This window comes from Megalops cyprinoides, chromosome 6 (assembly GCF_013368585.1).
Source record: "Megalops cyprinoides isolate fMegCyp1 chromosome 6, fMegCyp1.pri, whole genome shotgun sequence".
Classification (NCBI taxonomy): domain Eukaryota; kingdom Metazoa; phylum Chordata; class Actinopteri; order Elopiformes; family Megalopidae; genus Megalops; species Megalops cyprinoides.
The window spans coordinates 20,460,362-20,476,945 of NC_050588.1; the positions used below are offsets into that span (position 1 = coordinate 20,460,362).

The window sequence follows — 16,584 nt, forward strand, 5'->3', positions numbered from 1 at the left end:
CTTCCTCTCCGATCTGAGAAGGGATCATCGAAACCCAGCCACATGGAGAGGACAGGGTGGCAGAGGTGCAGATTTTGGGGATTCGTGCTGGACCAGCCCCCTGGAGATTCGACATGCCTCTGTGCCTGCCCCTTATAGGACACACTACCCCACAGACGTGTTTACCTGCCTCCCAGCCAGTCAGAGGGACTATAGTTCCCCTGTTGTTGCACACCCATCGCTTTTCTCTCAGCCTCTCCAGTACCCACGGGACTCCCCCTTCCACAACAGGGCAGGTCTCTTGGCAAAGAGGCCCAACGGATTTGATCGAACTGATGGCTGGTACCCACACTCTGCAAAGTCATCGGACAGTCGAGGTTATGGGCACCATGAGAAGCAGGAGCCCCCTTACGGCAATGGAAAAAAGGGTTGTCTGGGATACCAGTCATCCTTGATGCGGGCACTTTCTGAGGACGCCCTAGACACACCTTCAGCTTCACAGGGCAAGGACCCACGGGCCCTGCCCAAAACTCCTGCCCCCAGTGCCTCAGGAACAAGGGCCATTGCATACAATCTCCCAGGTCCCCCAGGCCAGGCACGCATGTATTACGCCTTGACGCATACCAGTGCCATTTCACAGCAGCGCCCTCTATTGGACCCACAGTTTAGCACTCCAGATCTGGCCTCTCTCCGGGATTCTGAGTTTTCTCGGCTGGTGGAGAGCAAAGACCCAGAGGCACTGAAGTCACTGCAGCAAGGCCCAAATGAAGATCTCCCTTCCAATGACTCCCAGAGATTCACCTCCCCCTCTCCAGGGGGATATCGCCAAAAAGCAGCAACACCGACCCGCCTCAACCACCCTGATCCCTCCCCACCTCCCCCCGGGATTCCCATGGTCCTGCCTCATTTCAGGAGAGGCTCACTGATCGATCTTGGTGGTGGTCGGCTGAAGAGGGTAGAGGAACTGCAGACGGAGGACTTCCTGCTCTGTCCCAACCCGGGCCCCGATGTCCACCTGAGCACCTGCACCATCCTGCTCATCTCTCCTTCCCCTGATTCTGCTTTCACCCACCTGCAGGTCCTGCTGCCTGACCACAGCACTCAGGTGGGTATACACACAAACACGTACATAAAAAACACACATTGAGCTACTCACAAGCACGTATCCATGCATATAATGCATATATACATACATTCATGCACACACACATGTATGCACAGTGTGTAAACACATCTCTGTGTGGCTGTTGTCTTTCTTCAGGAGTTACTTGAAGTCTTGGCTGAGTACCCATTCTTTGTCCGCAACCGAGGCTGGTCCTCGTGCTGCCCCCAGAGAACGGCCCAGGTGTACGGGCTCCACTGCCACCAGCTCCGTGTGGGTGACGTGTGCCTGGCACTCATACCCACACCCGCACGCTCATCCTCCTCCTCCCCTCCGCTGGCTCCCCGCACACCCGTTGTACAGGGGGGCAAAGGTTTTGGCCCCCAGTACATCCACACCAAGGTGGAAGAAGAAAAGCCGCCACCCCGTTCCCCCCCCACCCCACCCAAGGAGTTGCCACGGACACGAAAGAGGCGCTGGTCAGCCCCTGAGCTCCAAGGGGAAGACACGACGCCACAAGAGTTACCTCACAGCTCCAAACACAGGAGACAGCAGTAATCCCCAAAACAAACCCCCAGCACTCCTGTGAGCTCCGTGTTTCTCTCTCTTGCGGTTGTGGTTGGTCAGCTACAAATACAGGAGGCAGAAAACTTATCTTTAAACTGACAATGGTCCTGAAGTTGTACATTGTGATTGATGAGCCTGCCGTTTTAAATGAGGATCACCTGTCTGCAGCTGATTCCTTTTTATTTAATTGCATGAAGGCATTGTTTAATGCAATGGCATTCACTATGAGCTCTTCAGATTTATATTATTTTGATTAAAATAAAGATATTGGGTTACGTTTTAAAAAAAAAGAATGATTATGATTATGACAAAGATATAATCAGGGATCAGTTTTCAACTTAGAAACAATTGCTTTTTTTGTCATTATTAGGTGACGTGCACAAAGGCAGAGCAATGAAGTGAAATGATTTCAGCTGCTAATGGCTGGTCCTTATTTAAAGTGCCATTCTTGTTAATAGTGAAACACAGGTTCAGGAAAATTGTCAGTTGTGGCTCACCTATCGCCACAACTTCCTCTCACTCATACCTCTTGTATAGAGACCAGTGACCTCCTCATTTACACTCAAACTCGGAGAGGATATGGAAATGCAATGCGTTCTCAGGACTGTAGGCTGTCATGTGTCAAGTGCAAGACTGATATGAGAAAGGCAGGGGCATGCCAAGGAACCAGACGCTTAAGCAACTGCTGGCACCAGCCTGGCAGCGCCAAGGATCGGCAGGGATGACATTTAAATGTTTATTGCACAAAGAGGGAGAGACTGCAGGTGACATGTTCTTTGATATGTGTTTACTTTCTGTTTTTACTTTCATAAGCCTATTAGTAACGTCTCCAGCAGAATTTGTATCAGTATGAACTCTGGGAAAATTACACACACACACACACACACACACACACACACTCGTGAAATACACAACAGTAAATCAATTTAATGCAATCTTTCACTGTATTATAATCCCTCTACTCTTCTAAAGGACAAAATGTGAATGTATTCCTCTAGTCTTCAGGGTGTGGATCATGTGAAGTGTGTATCTGATAAAGCATTGCCCTCCAATTTGTTTTTAACATTTTTTCTGAAAAAGGAAAAAAAAACACTGGTCTCTTTGGAAAATGGTGCAGTAGCCAGTCAAGGTGCTAACAACATTTTGGAGCACAATGCTTCGTGAATACTAATGCGTCCAGTGCTTTATTTTGTAATATGATGTATGTTTGAATGCAGGGAAAATATTCAGATACGGGTATTCTTTATTTGACTCCTACATTATTTGAGAACGTCCACACAGTAGTAGTACACTCTTCAGGGGATAATAAGGTCACATAAAAGTCCCTGATTCAGAAGCAGTATTCACAGTAACAGTGAGACAGCTACACTCTCACCAAAAATCTTTAATTTGTTCTAGGTCCTTATTAAAACACATGAGATGACTGCACAGCATTTCAGAGGCAAGACTGGCAATCACACAAGACAGTGATCGTGTGATTGCTGATCCTGACTTTTTAGAACTTTTGATTGGCATAAAGATGCATGTCAGTCTGACAGCTGTTTTTAAGAAACCTGCAGAAATTAAAGTTTTTTGTTTTTTTTTTTGAAAAAGATCCCTGTCTCTTTTTCTTTGTCGCAGATAGACCCAATAGCCTCCTTTCATTTTGTTGTTTTGTTTTGTTTTTGACTGAGGAAATAATGTGATTTTTGTTTTTTCTTTGGAAATGTTATGAGGATAGAATTGTATATTTTTTGAAATCATTGATCTGTACAATGATGTTTGCCAGATGTCAAAAAATCTATAAAGATCTTTATAGGTTTGTAAGCATATAAGTGTATTTCTTTTTTATGGAACAATTCTAATATACAGAAGAATAAGAACACAGTATGTCTTTATAACGTCTGTGGTTAGCAAATGACTCGTGGCTAGCAACATAACAAAAATACTTTCTATAATGTGCAATGGCTTACAGCACTCATAATTTGTTTATTAATATTAAAAGCCTTATCTGAGCAACCAATGCCTGAAATGTAAAAATCCCATCTAATTTTCAAGGAGAGAAACATGACAGTATGGTAGTTGCAATACCATTGCTTCTCCACAGAGAGGCAGAAAAGGTTAGATGAAAAAGAATCAATGTACTGTCTCCCTTTGCCCAAAGTGCTGCCTTGAAAGCTGTAAGGATTTACAAGGCCTGCAGTTCTCTACACACCTTAGACTGGCCCAGGAAAAGCATACATAAACATGGGCTATCAAGGATGCCACGCTAAAGCTATCTGTTGAGACTGAAGTAAACACTGCATTAGATTATATAATTATAAGGTTCATTAAAAACAAAAGTGATTCCATCATTTCCTCTATAAGCAATTAAATACAGATTAAATACATCTTCATCAAAATAATAAATTACCAAGCAACAATTATTAAGGTGCAATGTTTAAATCCTATCTGTCACTCTTTCCAAAAATATTGATCACGTTAAATACATTTACATTTACAACACAAACTCACAGTATGGCGGAGGAACTGATCTCTGAGATTAATCCTCTTTCTGCTGGATGGCATCCCACTCCACACTTTCTCTCACCTGGCCTAAGTAATGCCCTGCAACCTGCAGAGCAATGTGGACTAGGGTGTCCCAATCAGCAAAATGTACTTTCATCCGAGTAAAAAGAACAAATCTGTCGCTGGATTTCAAGACTCAACTTGAACTAGTTGCAGTCTGCTATTTACCTAGTTATCAACTGCCATTTGTCAAGAAAAAACATTTTATACCAATCAAATGTAACATTTAAAGTATTTCACTGATGAAACTTAAAGCTACAGTCTCATGTTAGAGGTTTAGTTTCTTTAAACCTATCAAGCTGTTTTTTGCATCCCATGGTACTTCCTGCAAAGTGATTTAGCATTACCTCCCTACAATTCTTCAGTTTTCCAACAGCACTTGTCAGCATTGTGAAAGATCTGTCCTGGGGAGGACACAGAATATATGTAGTGTTAAACTGTCACTGTCAGATATTGTGTCTGATGTTTTTCAGCATTGTTCAAACTACACTACTCTGACATTATTTCCAAATGTCACCGCTTATGATGTTTCCATGGTTTCATGCAGAGTTGCCTACAAATTAATTTAACATAGTTTTTCTTGTTCCATCGTGAGGCACAGCACATGGAGTCAAAAAGAGAAGAAACATTTTCTGAGCTGCTTCTAATAGCTGCTAATCTTTCTGTATGTCTGACCGCCTGTCCATCTGTCATGTCCTCAACTCAGTAAGGACATATGGGGTTTTGGTGGCATCTGTCAAGCCAGGGCGCAGGGTGTTCTACGACTCATCTCTGGGTCTGGTCTTCAGCACTAGAACCTCTTGCATCACCAGCTCTTTCACAAACAGGGTCTCCACCTGCTGGGCATAACCGTGTTACTGCAAGAGTTCAGCAGTGATGAGAAATGCAAGGCTTCAAGAACCCCTGAGTACATCAAGCCACCATGAGCTACACAAACACTTTGCTCTCAACAACAAAACAATATTACTGGTTAAGACACGATGGCTCTACACATGTCTGGGATCATCACTCTCCCATACTTAGTAGGGAGAGTGATATGCAGGTTGGCATATGAGGTCATCTGCTGGTGACATATATAGGTCCGACAATTTAAACTTCAGTTTAAAATCCAATGAAGGCATACATGTAATAATAATAATAATAATAATAATAATAATAATGTGCTACCCTCAGTCAGTATAACTATGCACAAGAGTGAATGAGAGGAGTGAGTGACATCCATGTCCAGGGTACTCACGTGAGCAGTGATGAGCTTCTCGGCAAAAGTCTTGCCAGGTTCTGGGAACTCCTCCCCAAAGCACAGGTCAACCTCAAAGCGTGGCGCAGGCCCACCCCTCTCCAGATACTGCTGAAACTCTGAGTGGGGCAGAGGGTGGGGGAGAGGAATGGAGAGAGCCAATGGGAGGGACCATGTGAAAGAGGACACATAGACAGTGAGTGAGCAAGTGTTAAAGTGAATGAGTGACTGTGATTGATTGAGACTTAATGAATGAGCGTGAATGATTGAGAAAGTGAATTAATTCAGTAAACACTATTTTCTATTCGACTCACTTCTGACAATCCAGTGAAATGCTGCTATGCCTATTGTGACATTTTTAGATATATTTAAATGCTTTCACTTGACCTGCACTACAGGTTTTCGTTTCACAGACCCTGGTTAAAGACAGCCATGTCCAGCAGCTTGCAGGTCTTCTCTCTTTCCAGCTTGTTTGGCTGGTCCTGGTTCCGAGCCTGCGGCCCGCTCCAGTACACCCGGCCCTGGCAGAAGCGCTTGATGAAGACACCATCGGGGGCCGCCCATACCAGCACGCCCCTCTCCAGGTGGGGCAGCAGGTGGGTCAGGGCTCTGCCGATCTTGGGCGGCAAATGAGCCACCTGGGGCGGGGGGAAATGGATCTGCTCCACTGCGCAAGGCCCGTAGATTTTCTCATTCTCCGCCTGGACCGTTCCATGCAGGATCCGGCAACCCTCTGGGGTGCTGGTGGTGAAGTCCTGGACTAGCTGGCCCAGGTAATACAGACGCACCTGCAGCCGAAAATCTGTGCAAACACCAGGAGTGACACTATCTCCTTCACACTCTGACCCAGTGGTGCTGTGCTGTTGTGTCTTTGAATCAGGCACTTAACCTGTTCTCAGCTACAGAATCCTGATGTTTAAGTGATTTATGAAATGCCAAAGGTATTAAATTGTAAATATTGTTCACTGCCCTGGATAACAGCACTATCTGAGCACATACAGTCTGCCTCTGGGAACTCTTTTACAAGGTGGTGATTAATACAGTCTCATTCACTGAGCTAGGACTGTACAGTGTTTGTGGCAGTGTTGAACATACTGTGCACTGCACAGCTGTCAGAGTTTCAAGATACTGTGAGGGTCAGGCTACCTGTGATTTGGAAGGCAGCTGGGTAGGTGACTTGTACTATGGCAACAGGGGCTTCAAGACATGCCTCTCCCAATGTTGAGCGCGTGCAGTACTTCAAATTCTCACGCCCCTCTGTACAGAAGATAAAACATTTCATCAGTGAGTACCCCATACAGTCTCACATTACAAGTGTGCTAGGGTCATTTGACATGAAATGACATGCTACAATGAGCATATACAGTAGAACCACCAACGTCTGCAAATTACCAGTAGCAATCTGAGTACTCATACTGACTGAGCCGTTTGGAAGTCCCCAAACATTAGAAGTATCATCCGACTGAGTACTGACAATGAGCCCCGCCCAGTGGAGATAAGCAGGAGCTGCTGGTTCTACACCAGCTCTGCGGTAAAATACATGATTTGGACTCAAAAGAATCAGTGAGCATTGAATGTGTAATGTGAGAAAAGATATCTCAATCAAGAAGCTATGACTAAAGCCTAGAGAGTACACATTAGAATCTGAGTCACAAGCTGGTCCATGTATGGAGCATATAGTTGCATAAATGTATAACATTTAAGCAGTAAGTTGTTCTGGACAAGGATGCCTCCAGAGAACATGAGTAGTGTTTAATAATATCTGACATTTCACAAAAGGAAAGAAGTATAATTCACTCTTTTAACTAAAAATCTATTTTATTTTATTTTCAAGTTGTATAAGAGCACAGAGACACTGACCACAGTCTGTGGGTTCAGTCCAGATCTTCCTGCAGGCTGGACTGCACTGCTGGGCCTGGCTGTCTGTCTTCTCCCTCCGTTCCCCATCCACATTAATGTGGGAGCCAAACTGTGGGGACAAATGGCAAGCAATTCCCTTTATAACTATGTAATAATAGCAGATGAGCCAAATTGGCAGGCTGTGCTACCTGTTATACCCACTACATTGCTACCTGTCTCCCACAATCACCCCAGGTGTTACTCTTTGCCTTTGTGTGGCCTGATTATAAAGCCAGCCAGCAGTACCTGTGGAGGAGGGGTCTGGATATTTTCTGGGTGGCCTGGATGTTTGTGTGATGCACATGTCACTATGAGATTCTTCAGCTGAGCTACCTGTAAGACTAATTACATTTACATGCACTCAGTGTGCCATGTAATGGTTCTTACCCTGGTTATGCTCATATTCCAACTGAGCTGTTTGAAATATTGTTGTTACTAACATCATAATATAGATGGTGATCAGACAGTACGAACAAGCCATGTAAAGGATGGGTATGAATTTAGATACTATTTATGCAATGTGGGAGGAGGGACAGGAAGATGCTGGCTTTGTACGATGATGTGTTTCTCCTTAGCACTTTTGCAAAATGGCCTACCCCAAACAATTACATCCCCTTCATTCCAAAAGTGTACGTTTTTTTGTGGGTCATGACAGCAAGCAAGTAACTGAATTCTTCGCAAAACCCTGAACATGTGGCACTTCAGTTTACAGGAGGAACAATCCGAAAAAGGTGTTCACAAGGCTCAATATTCCGTTTACTATCCCAGGGATATCCCACGCATCATTTGAGTTTTTCATAGTCGGAATACTTACATATTTGGATTACCAGAATAAGGCATATACATGACTCATAATCAAAATACTTGAATATTCAGGTTATAATGTTAATGTGCATGTGAGCATAGTCACATTTCTGCTTTTTATTTTGATTATTGTTTCCTTTTGTCTGACAACTAATATATTTGTTTTTTGCCTTAACCCAAGAGTGGTAATTGAATGGCCATTGGATAAAACCACTTCCTAGTAGATATGTTCTTGTGCAATCACCCCCTGGCATAGTTGCCACTCCTGCCACTTTGTTATGGCATGTAACACTGACTTGTGATGCAGTCTGGGGTTAACAAGTCATACATAACTCAAGCAGTTAATTTTATAACCTTAATAAAGAGAAACCAATCAGACTTAGCTAGGCAAGTCAAAAGCACTGGAGAATTAATAAAAGTGTATGTGCAAAACTTAGGTAGTATTATGCAGCCCTCTCAGAGAGGCTGTTACCTTTTGGGCTGGACCTCCTGATGCCCCTGGCAGACTTCCCACAAAAATCACAGGACTGTCAGAGGAATCTGAGAGGGAGAGAGAGACAGGGGATGACAGAGTCAGGGGAGACGGACAGAGATGGGGTGAGCTTATGGGTAAACATTATTTTGATGGTACATTTAAATGAAGAGAGGAGTTAATGTATATAAATTATGCGGGCTGTTGTACCCTTCCCCCTGTCCTCCTCAGCCTGGATCCTGTACACTTTGTAGGGCTCAGAGATGTCCAGCTGGCTCCGTTCTGGCACCTCCTGGAAGTCAGTGCTCTTGTTCAGGGCACAGCGCAAACGGGTTTTCCACACAGAGGGGTCAGCCCTGTCCTTCCCCTCCTGATACTTCCCCTTGAACATGGCCCAGGCCTGAGACATACACACACAAACATAGAAATGTTAAAATAAAATGTCAAAAATATAATAAATAACATCATATGGGTTTCCGTTATCCGGTAATTACCGTTTTTTGCCTGGTAAAATTTATAAAAAAAAAAAAAGATAACTTAAAAACTTATATGTGTGTGTGTGTGTGTGTATATATGTATATATATAATATTGTATAGAAATAATAAATAGATAATAATATTTACAATCGTTGTTATCAGTAATGGTCATAACTATCAGTATTACTATTATTATTATTATTATAACAGCTTAATTGCAACTTAAGTACAAAATTTAAAGTAGTGAAACAAATTATTATTTATATTATTATACGTGTTATTAGTAATAATAACAATGATAATATGAATAGTGATAATACACTTATGAAATACATAAATTGAATACATTTTCAGATAATGGTGGGTGACCTCAGCCTTCTTATCGTGCTTTAAATAATTCAGTCTTTTCTAGTTGCATTATTGACGCAATTGTTAAGAATGCAATGGATACATTACAGTGCAAATCCTACATCACTTCCATTTATGAGTGTAGTTCCACTGAAAATAAGTAAATTATTTTTAATCCTCTTCAGGGTCTAATAAAAGGCATCACTTTAAGTCCAGCAAAAGCTTTTTCAACTTTTTCCCCCAGTGAATCGCCGTTAGTTTTGGATCATCACATTGCTGTCAAGCTTCGCTCATAGCTTCGTTTTACAGTACACCAAATAAATTCATTTAAATTATTACTAACAGTAATAATAATAGCAATCCCATACTGGGTTTAACCCAGGTTTAGACCTGTAAACTACTGAATTGTCTGACTCCTGGAACGGCTGTTCCCATTTCATTTACCAAGTAGAACCGGTTCCAGTAAAACGCGGTGACCTCTTAAACCCCCTCCCGAGTTCACTGCAATTGGCTTTACTGAGTTTACACCCTCTAGCCTAGAACAACCGCTACACGATTTTTTCTTTGTTTTATTTGGAAACAAATTTTGAAAACGAATTTTACAGAAAGATGCGCAAAACGTTAGATATATCGCTGCGATAATAATGTCATAATACATAGAAATGGTTATGCTTCTTATCGTTGTTTTATTGTAATTGTTATTATTAGTAATAGTAGAAGTAGTCAACACCTTATTACATGTTAGTATCTTTTTGTTAGCAATACATCTACCATTATATAATTAGTACTATCACTGTTTTCTAACCTTGAAGAGTGCAGCGTCTTCGTGTTGGTTATAATCTTGCTTCGCAGCATGTTTCCATGGAATCCGAAACATAGTTTTTTCCTGGTTTTCCCATGTTACTCCAGCATATTTTCCACTCTCTATTTGGGCAATCAACCACTCTTTTAGGCGCATGTTCTTGTAGTTGCCTTCCATCTCTAAAAGGGCTGTGAAAATGCGGACAGTAAGATGGTTCGATAAGAATCAAAAATAATAATAACTACAAGCTGGTTGATGACGTCCAATTTTCCTTCACTTGATAAAAGCTCCCATTTCACAAACAGATTTAAAATACTTGACTTGGGATGTAAGCACGTGTCGTACCAAATGTTTAAATATCTCAGAGACTGTGACTATTTAACGGTGAACTCCAATGGGATTTTGCAGGTGACACAGGCGATGTCTCATGCAACACTAGACGTTTAAAAAAGAAAGTAAAACTCAATGTGAGAAAAAAAGCTTTCGGTTTCCATTTTTTGAAAAAAGCCGCTCAGAGTTCTTAAGGTCTGCTTACACTGGAAAGTCGAGGCAATAAATTCTTGACTGCCCTGAGTTTTATGTAAGCCGAATAAGAGTCATTTTTAAGTTACAGAGCATGTCGATTGTTATTTTCAATATGCACTTAGTCAGGAGATATTTTGGAATTTAAAAAGTGGATATTGTCGAAATGCAGCATATAATGTTCTCTTGTGAGGTGACGTTTTCGCGGGAAGGAGGGGTATACCGTCACTTTCCTAGAATAACTAGAGGAATGTTTCAGTGAGTCATGGAGGGATTTCATCGATATGCCACTGTGGTAACATACATTTAATTTACCGACTGTCGACAAAAAAAACAGCAGCACACGGTTGTCTTTGCGGTCTCATCAGTTTCCTTTCCATCTCGCTTTAAGTTTCTATTTCTACATAATTACGTAATGATGTTTAATAGCCCTCGGAGAAACCGTGTAAATTGATCAGGCTATATATATATATATATATATCTATAATGTATCTATCTGAAGCAGACAGACAGGTTTGTATCATTCAGACTGAGGCATGTTGAGGTGGGTTTGAGCTATTGCAGAAGTGCTTCTTTATTTGTATAATGCGTTTATTTTTCCATTAACCAGTCTTTAGCTTTGCTCGCTTTTGTGTGCGAGGGTAACTCCCAGGGCTGGAGTACCTGTGCAGATAGAGGATGGACACACACACACACACAGTTTGTCTCTGTCACCCCCAGCTCTCCAAACCGCAGGAGGCAGGATCTGAAAGTGAAAGTATGTCATGTAATAGTGTTTCTAGACCTTTCTGTGACCTTTGCTTCTGATATGCACACACTTGATAACAGGACCCTGTTTACACTTGGTTTTAAAATGTGTCTTGGGCGATCGGATCACAAGTGGACAGCGCTAAATACAGGTGTAAACGACCAACAAGACGCATTGTGATCCGAACACTCAAACCACTTGCCGAGGTGGTCTGGGATGCATTTGACCACATATCTTTTGTAGTGTAAAGGCTAATGCGTTCTGATGTGTCCCCGACAAGGACGTAACAGGAAAATATGTCATCAATGCAGTTCACTGTTTGGGGTCTTGTGGCTATTACAGCAGCGGTGAAAACCACTGCTTTTCTAACATTCTTCCTTTTTTGTCTTGTCCTGTGCTCTTTTGCAAGTCGCAAATGACTTTGTCCTGCCAATCTCAACAGTTGGAATAGCCTGCACATGTATATTAGTTCTTGAAACATTTTTGTTTTCTTAGCTAGCCCGTGCTAAACAAATCTAGTGCTTTTCTGGCGACAGAGACTGATGTAATAACGTAATAACGAAATCTGAACACAAGTGGTCAGCTGGACACCTTGGAGACGCATGATAGACACAGATGTAAAAGGTGATGTGTCTCGGCTGTCCACTTGTGATCCAATCGCCCAAGACGCATTTTAGGCGATCCGTATCGTGCCAAAGTCCAGTTTGTTTGACTAGTGTGATCACTCTGTACTGTGCCCAGGCACGGTACGCTGAACTATGCCCGGGCCCGCTTGAAGAGGTGGGCTCACGCACGGTTCACTTGGACTCGGGCACGGTACACATCAGTGTGATCGCGAACCGTGCCCGAGCACAGAACACGAACATGATGTCAATGATGCGACTGTCCCATTTCACCAAGTGTAAACAGGGCCTAGGATTCACATTATGAAGCAGTTCTGGCAGGAAACACTTGAATTGAGGACATTAGAAAGAGGTGTTACACTGACCACTCCACCAGGGAACTACAGTCACATGAAAAAGACAGCGACCCCTAATTAAACTCTACATCATGTAGTCAAAATGCTGAGAGGCTGCAAACTCATGTTAACAACATCAACATTCTGCTGACATTGCTACACTACCTACAGAAGGCCTGAGTAAAATGCTTTGCATGCATTCCTGTGCAGATATGCTCCTTGTGTTTTCTTGTATGTAACCAATCACCTTCTCACTCTCATTTAACTTGTGTAGTGCAGTGTGGGCTATTAAAATTCAATCAGTGCTAACTCAAATAAATGTTTGCATGTATGGCTATTCTCCACTTTTTTGAGCACATGTGTAAATTATCCTTTTGAGCACCCTTTCTGGCTGCCTGTTAATGCCATACATTAGACGGGGATTTCAAACTAGATAAGGTAATGGAATAGCAAAAAATACCCTGACCATGCAGTTACACAACAGGATGAAAAGCATTCTGGGGAGATTGACCCATGTGTCTTCAATGACTGAATAATGAGTTGCTGATTCAGGTGCTATTTATCTTAAAACAGCATGACCCAGAGAGGGTAATCAAATTGAACTTTTTCTTACCCAAGAATTAATCAATGTTAAATAAAAGTCAGTAACATATAATTAGTGGATTCATGAAAATTCACAGATTCATATGGATTCTCAGATTTATGAAGCACATGTTTGCAGTATTGCATGTGTGACTGTAGGTATGTGTAGCACTTCATCAAAGTCATTGAGTGTTAGTATGAGAAAGTAGAGGGTTATGGGACAGATCTGTGGAATTCTTTATCCTGGCAGGGTACAGACAACAAGGGCCTTTGATTATCCAAAAGGAGATGTGCCAGAACTGTGGGGTTTTGTAAATGTGTGAGGGTGGACAGCAGTGAAATTCAAGCACTTTAAAGTTATGCCTCGCCGATGCTTTTCAGATGGGATATTTATGCGTGGCTTTGTTTATTCTGACACTCAGCCTTGGCCACATTCGTTCTGTGATCCCCCCCCACCTGGTTATCTGGATCCACTTTAAAAGTATCTGAAGCTGAGTGATTACTCCTGCCGTGGTCTCGGTACACCACAGCCTTTTACGGACCGTTTGACTCCCTGAAACTATGCAAGGCATGGCAATACATCTGACTGTTTACTCATCACGAGCACAATACCGCCATAAATCCTACACATTCTTATCAACCATCATCAAACCCATCCGTACACCTGAATCGCCTCTGTAGTTCCTCCACTACCCATCACTTTGTTCAAAGACCCCCTAGGGAGTGATAAAGAGCCTGTTCTGGTTGTGTAGCAGTTGTTTTGGGCCATCCCATACTTGCTCAGTTCTTGCTCAGACAATCCAGATGCAGTTAAGACACAGGCCTGCCTGCCCGTGGCACTGACCTGTGACACTCCTACAGGCACAGGCAGCCCCTGAAAGAACAGGGACATGGGGAACCTGAAGGTCTGCAGTCAGAGACTGGATGGAGTTTATTACAGCAGGGAAGGGCTGTGTGTGGTAGGGCTGGGGGTGGGGCAGGGGGTGCACCTTTGACTATCCTCATGTTCTGCAGCTGATGCACATAATGGATATGTGAAAGGGAAAGCTCACATTTTGGACCCTGGTCAGCTTTCCAGTATCCCTCTGCCCCCTAAGCTTGGCAGGTTGACAGAACAGATGCCTGGTATTCTGTGTGTTGTGTAAGAGGGGGCAACAGAGCTCAGGGCCCTGTGCCAGCCACACAAGGATCCACCTCACCCCTCTGGGTGGAGGAGTGGCAAGAATGTGTGTGTGTGTGTGTGTGTGTGTGTGAGTGCTGTCATCCACTAATCATAAACAGTACTGAAGACCACTGCAGAGAGGTTCAAAGCATGGAATATGTCTGCAGTCATTACACCACTGCTCCTGGGAGGGGATTGTGGTAATGTATGACAGAATATCAGATTCAAGGAATATGGTTTAATGTGTTGAAGCACATTGAATGTAACAACCTGTATCAGTTATTGCCACTCTCATATATGCACATTCATGCACACATTGCACACTATATTTCACACTATAAATACTTAAAAGTATGTGTATAAAATTACAAATACCCCCACTGGGGTTCATATTTCAGCATCAGGAAATTTATGTAAAGCAGCCAATTCAAACACTGAGTACAGGACTAAGAGAGCGGTCAGGGAATTCCTGCAGAGCACAGACACTTGGAACAGTGGATTTTTCTACTCACTGTTTTTACTGGATCGTAGGAGAACTAATCAATCCACAGGGACATATAATATATAAACTTTACTCAGTGACCTGCTTTGGTACTGAAATGTTAAAATTACACAAGGGAGAGAAGCAGGGTTGGGCACATTGCCCCACTCTCACATGTTCTCAATAAATATGGTTTTATTAAATAAGAAAAGTGGTTTCTTTACAGCAAAAGGAAGGATTTCAAGATCCTGAAAGGTCAGAGGTACAAAAGAAGAATCTCTCTTTCGGCACTCATCAGCCCACAACCTTCTCTCTTCCTCACTGTTGCACAATGAATTATGGGTATTTCTAAGTGGGTTTTTCTACGGGTACATCTCTTTGAATTACTCTGATTCAAAGAAAAGTATCTTTAAAAAGTACTGAAAACAATTTCCTCTACATTTCCAATGTCTTTTGGGGTTGATGTCATGTTACATACCCTAACCACACAGAGCTACTTCTCCTAAAGTGACCAGAGTTAGGTCGCAGCAGAAATGATGAAGATACTTTAGTGGAATATTGTGGTACATAGTCTGGACTGAAGGTGGAGTTGCAGCTACTATTAATATACTTTAACTTAATTACAATCAATTTGTCAAGGTTTACAGGGCAGCAAGTGTTCAGGTGTGCAGGGGTTAGGAAGAGTGCACTGAAGTCAGTGTAATACATAAATAGTTCTCAAATCATTTGAGCACAAAGAACACCGTACCCTCCAGCACAGAGCTTTGCTGTCATAAGGAGAACAGCCTTGATGGATTGCATAAAGAGGAAATGAAACAGAGAAGAAACAGTACAAGGAAGAAGCAGTTAATGTCAACTTCCCCCCCTCCTCCCCCGGAGATCTCAAGGTCAGTGCTGAGTTGTCTTCTCGGGGGGGCAGGGGTTGCGTGAATGTCCATGTAACTGGAAGCAGGGGTGGAGGACATGGGATAGTGGGAATGACTATTTAAATCAATTGAAATTCTCTCAACTAAATGCCTAAAGTATGATTATTAGGTCCTGGCATATTACACTGTCCCAGTCCATGAGATTTGAGGCACCAGGATACCTTTTGGTTCTCAGTTCTGTACCTCTGTGTTCTAGACTTCATCCACCCCTTTAACCTGTAGCCAAATCCTAGCAGCCTGATTTTATAGGAAAAACATTTGGCAGAAAAATAGTTAACAGAGCTTTGGCCCCCATCCTGCTATGTATCAACTCTCAGATGCCTTTTTGGTGACAGTTCCTCCCTGGTAAATTATTACCTTCCTTCTGTGGTAAATTATTAGACCTGCTAACCTGATAAATTGTTTTGATTCATTTATAGTTGACTAATAGATTCTCTCCCTGGTAGACCAATAGACCCCCTCCATCATATATCTCTTACTGGTCAATTGGTAGACTGCCATCCTGGTATATTGTTGGGGTCCCTCTCTGTTAGATTGGTAGACTCCCTCCATGATAGATGGGGAGGATCACCCATGGTTGATTATATCAGTTCCTCTCAAGTACACTGACAGACTCCCTTCCTGGTGGATTGGCAGAGTCACTCTGCGATAGATTTATAGGGATTCTTAACATATTGGTAGAATCTTTCTCGTAACATTGTTAGTTGTGTTACTGGACCATGTGAGGATGTGTACAGCAAATGATGAATGGAGGGAGGGGTCTTAGTCCTTCCACATGGCTACTGTGAGAGAGCAGAATCTGAGCTGCAGCGTCACAAAGGTAACAGTGCTTGGACAGGACCAAGAAGCTGTCCATCAACCCATGGAGTGCGGAATCTCTCCAAGGGAGGGTTCTGAAAGGATGCTGGCCTCCGATTTCCCTCCTGCCCCCTTGCATCATGGGAATGAGAATGGCTCTAGAGGGGCGGGAA

The 16,584-nt window shown here is 42.8% G+C and overlaps 2 protein-coding genes across 2 annotated transcripts; one reads left to right on the forward strand and one right to left on the reverse strand.

The window, feature by feature from the left end:
* The first annotated feature begins 243 nt into the window (after positions 1-243).
* Positions 244-1,778, forward strand: LOC118779933 (ataxin-1-like). The gene is made up of 2 exons (XM_036532270.1): positions 244-1,084; positions 1,241-1,778. The coding sequence occupies exons 1-2, from the start codon at positions 434-436 to the stop codon at positions 1,637-1,639; spliced, it is 1,050 nt and encodes a 349-aa protein (XP_036388163.1). The 5' UTR covers positions 244-433; the 3' UTR covers positions 1,640-1,778.
* A 3,098-nt stretch (positions 1,779-4,876) lies between these two features.
* On the reverse strand, positions 4,877-10,411 carry LOC118779022 (interferon regulatory factor 4-like). Its single transcript, XM_036530845.1, has 8 exons — positions 10,238-10,411; positions 8,818-9,007; positions 8,608-8,675; positions 7,293-7,401; positions 6,579-6,689; positions 5,848-6,234; positions 5,433-5,551; positions 4,877-5,031 (listed from the first exon to the last, which is right to left on the reverse strand). Exons 1-8 carry the CDS (start codon positions 10,409-10,411, stop codon positions 4,954-4,956), a joined length of 1,236 nt encoding a protein of 411 aa, XP_036386738.1. The 3' UTR covers positions 4,877-4,953.
* Positions 10,412-16,584: the final 6,173 nt, after the last annotated feature.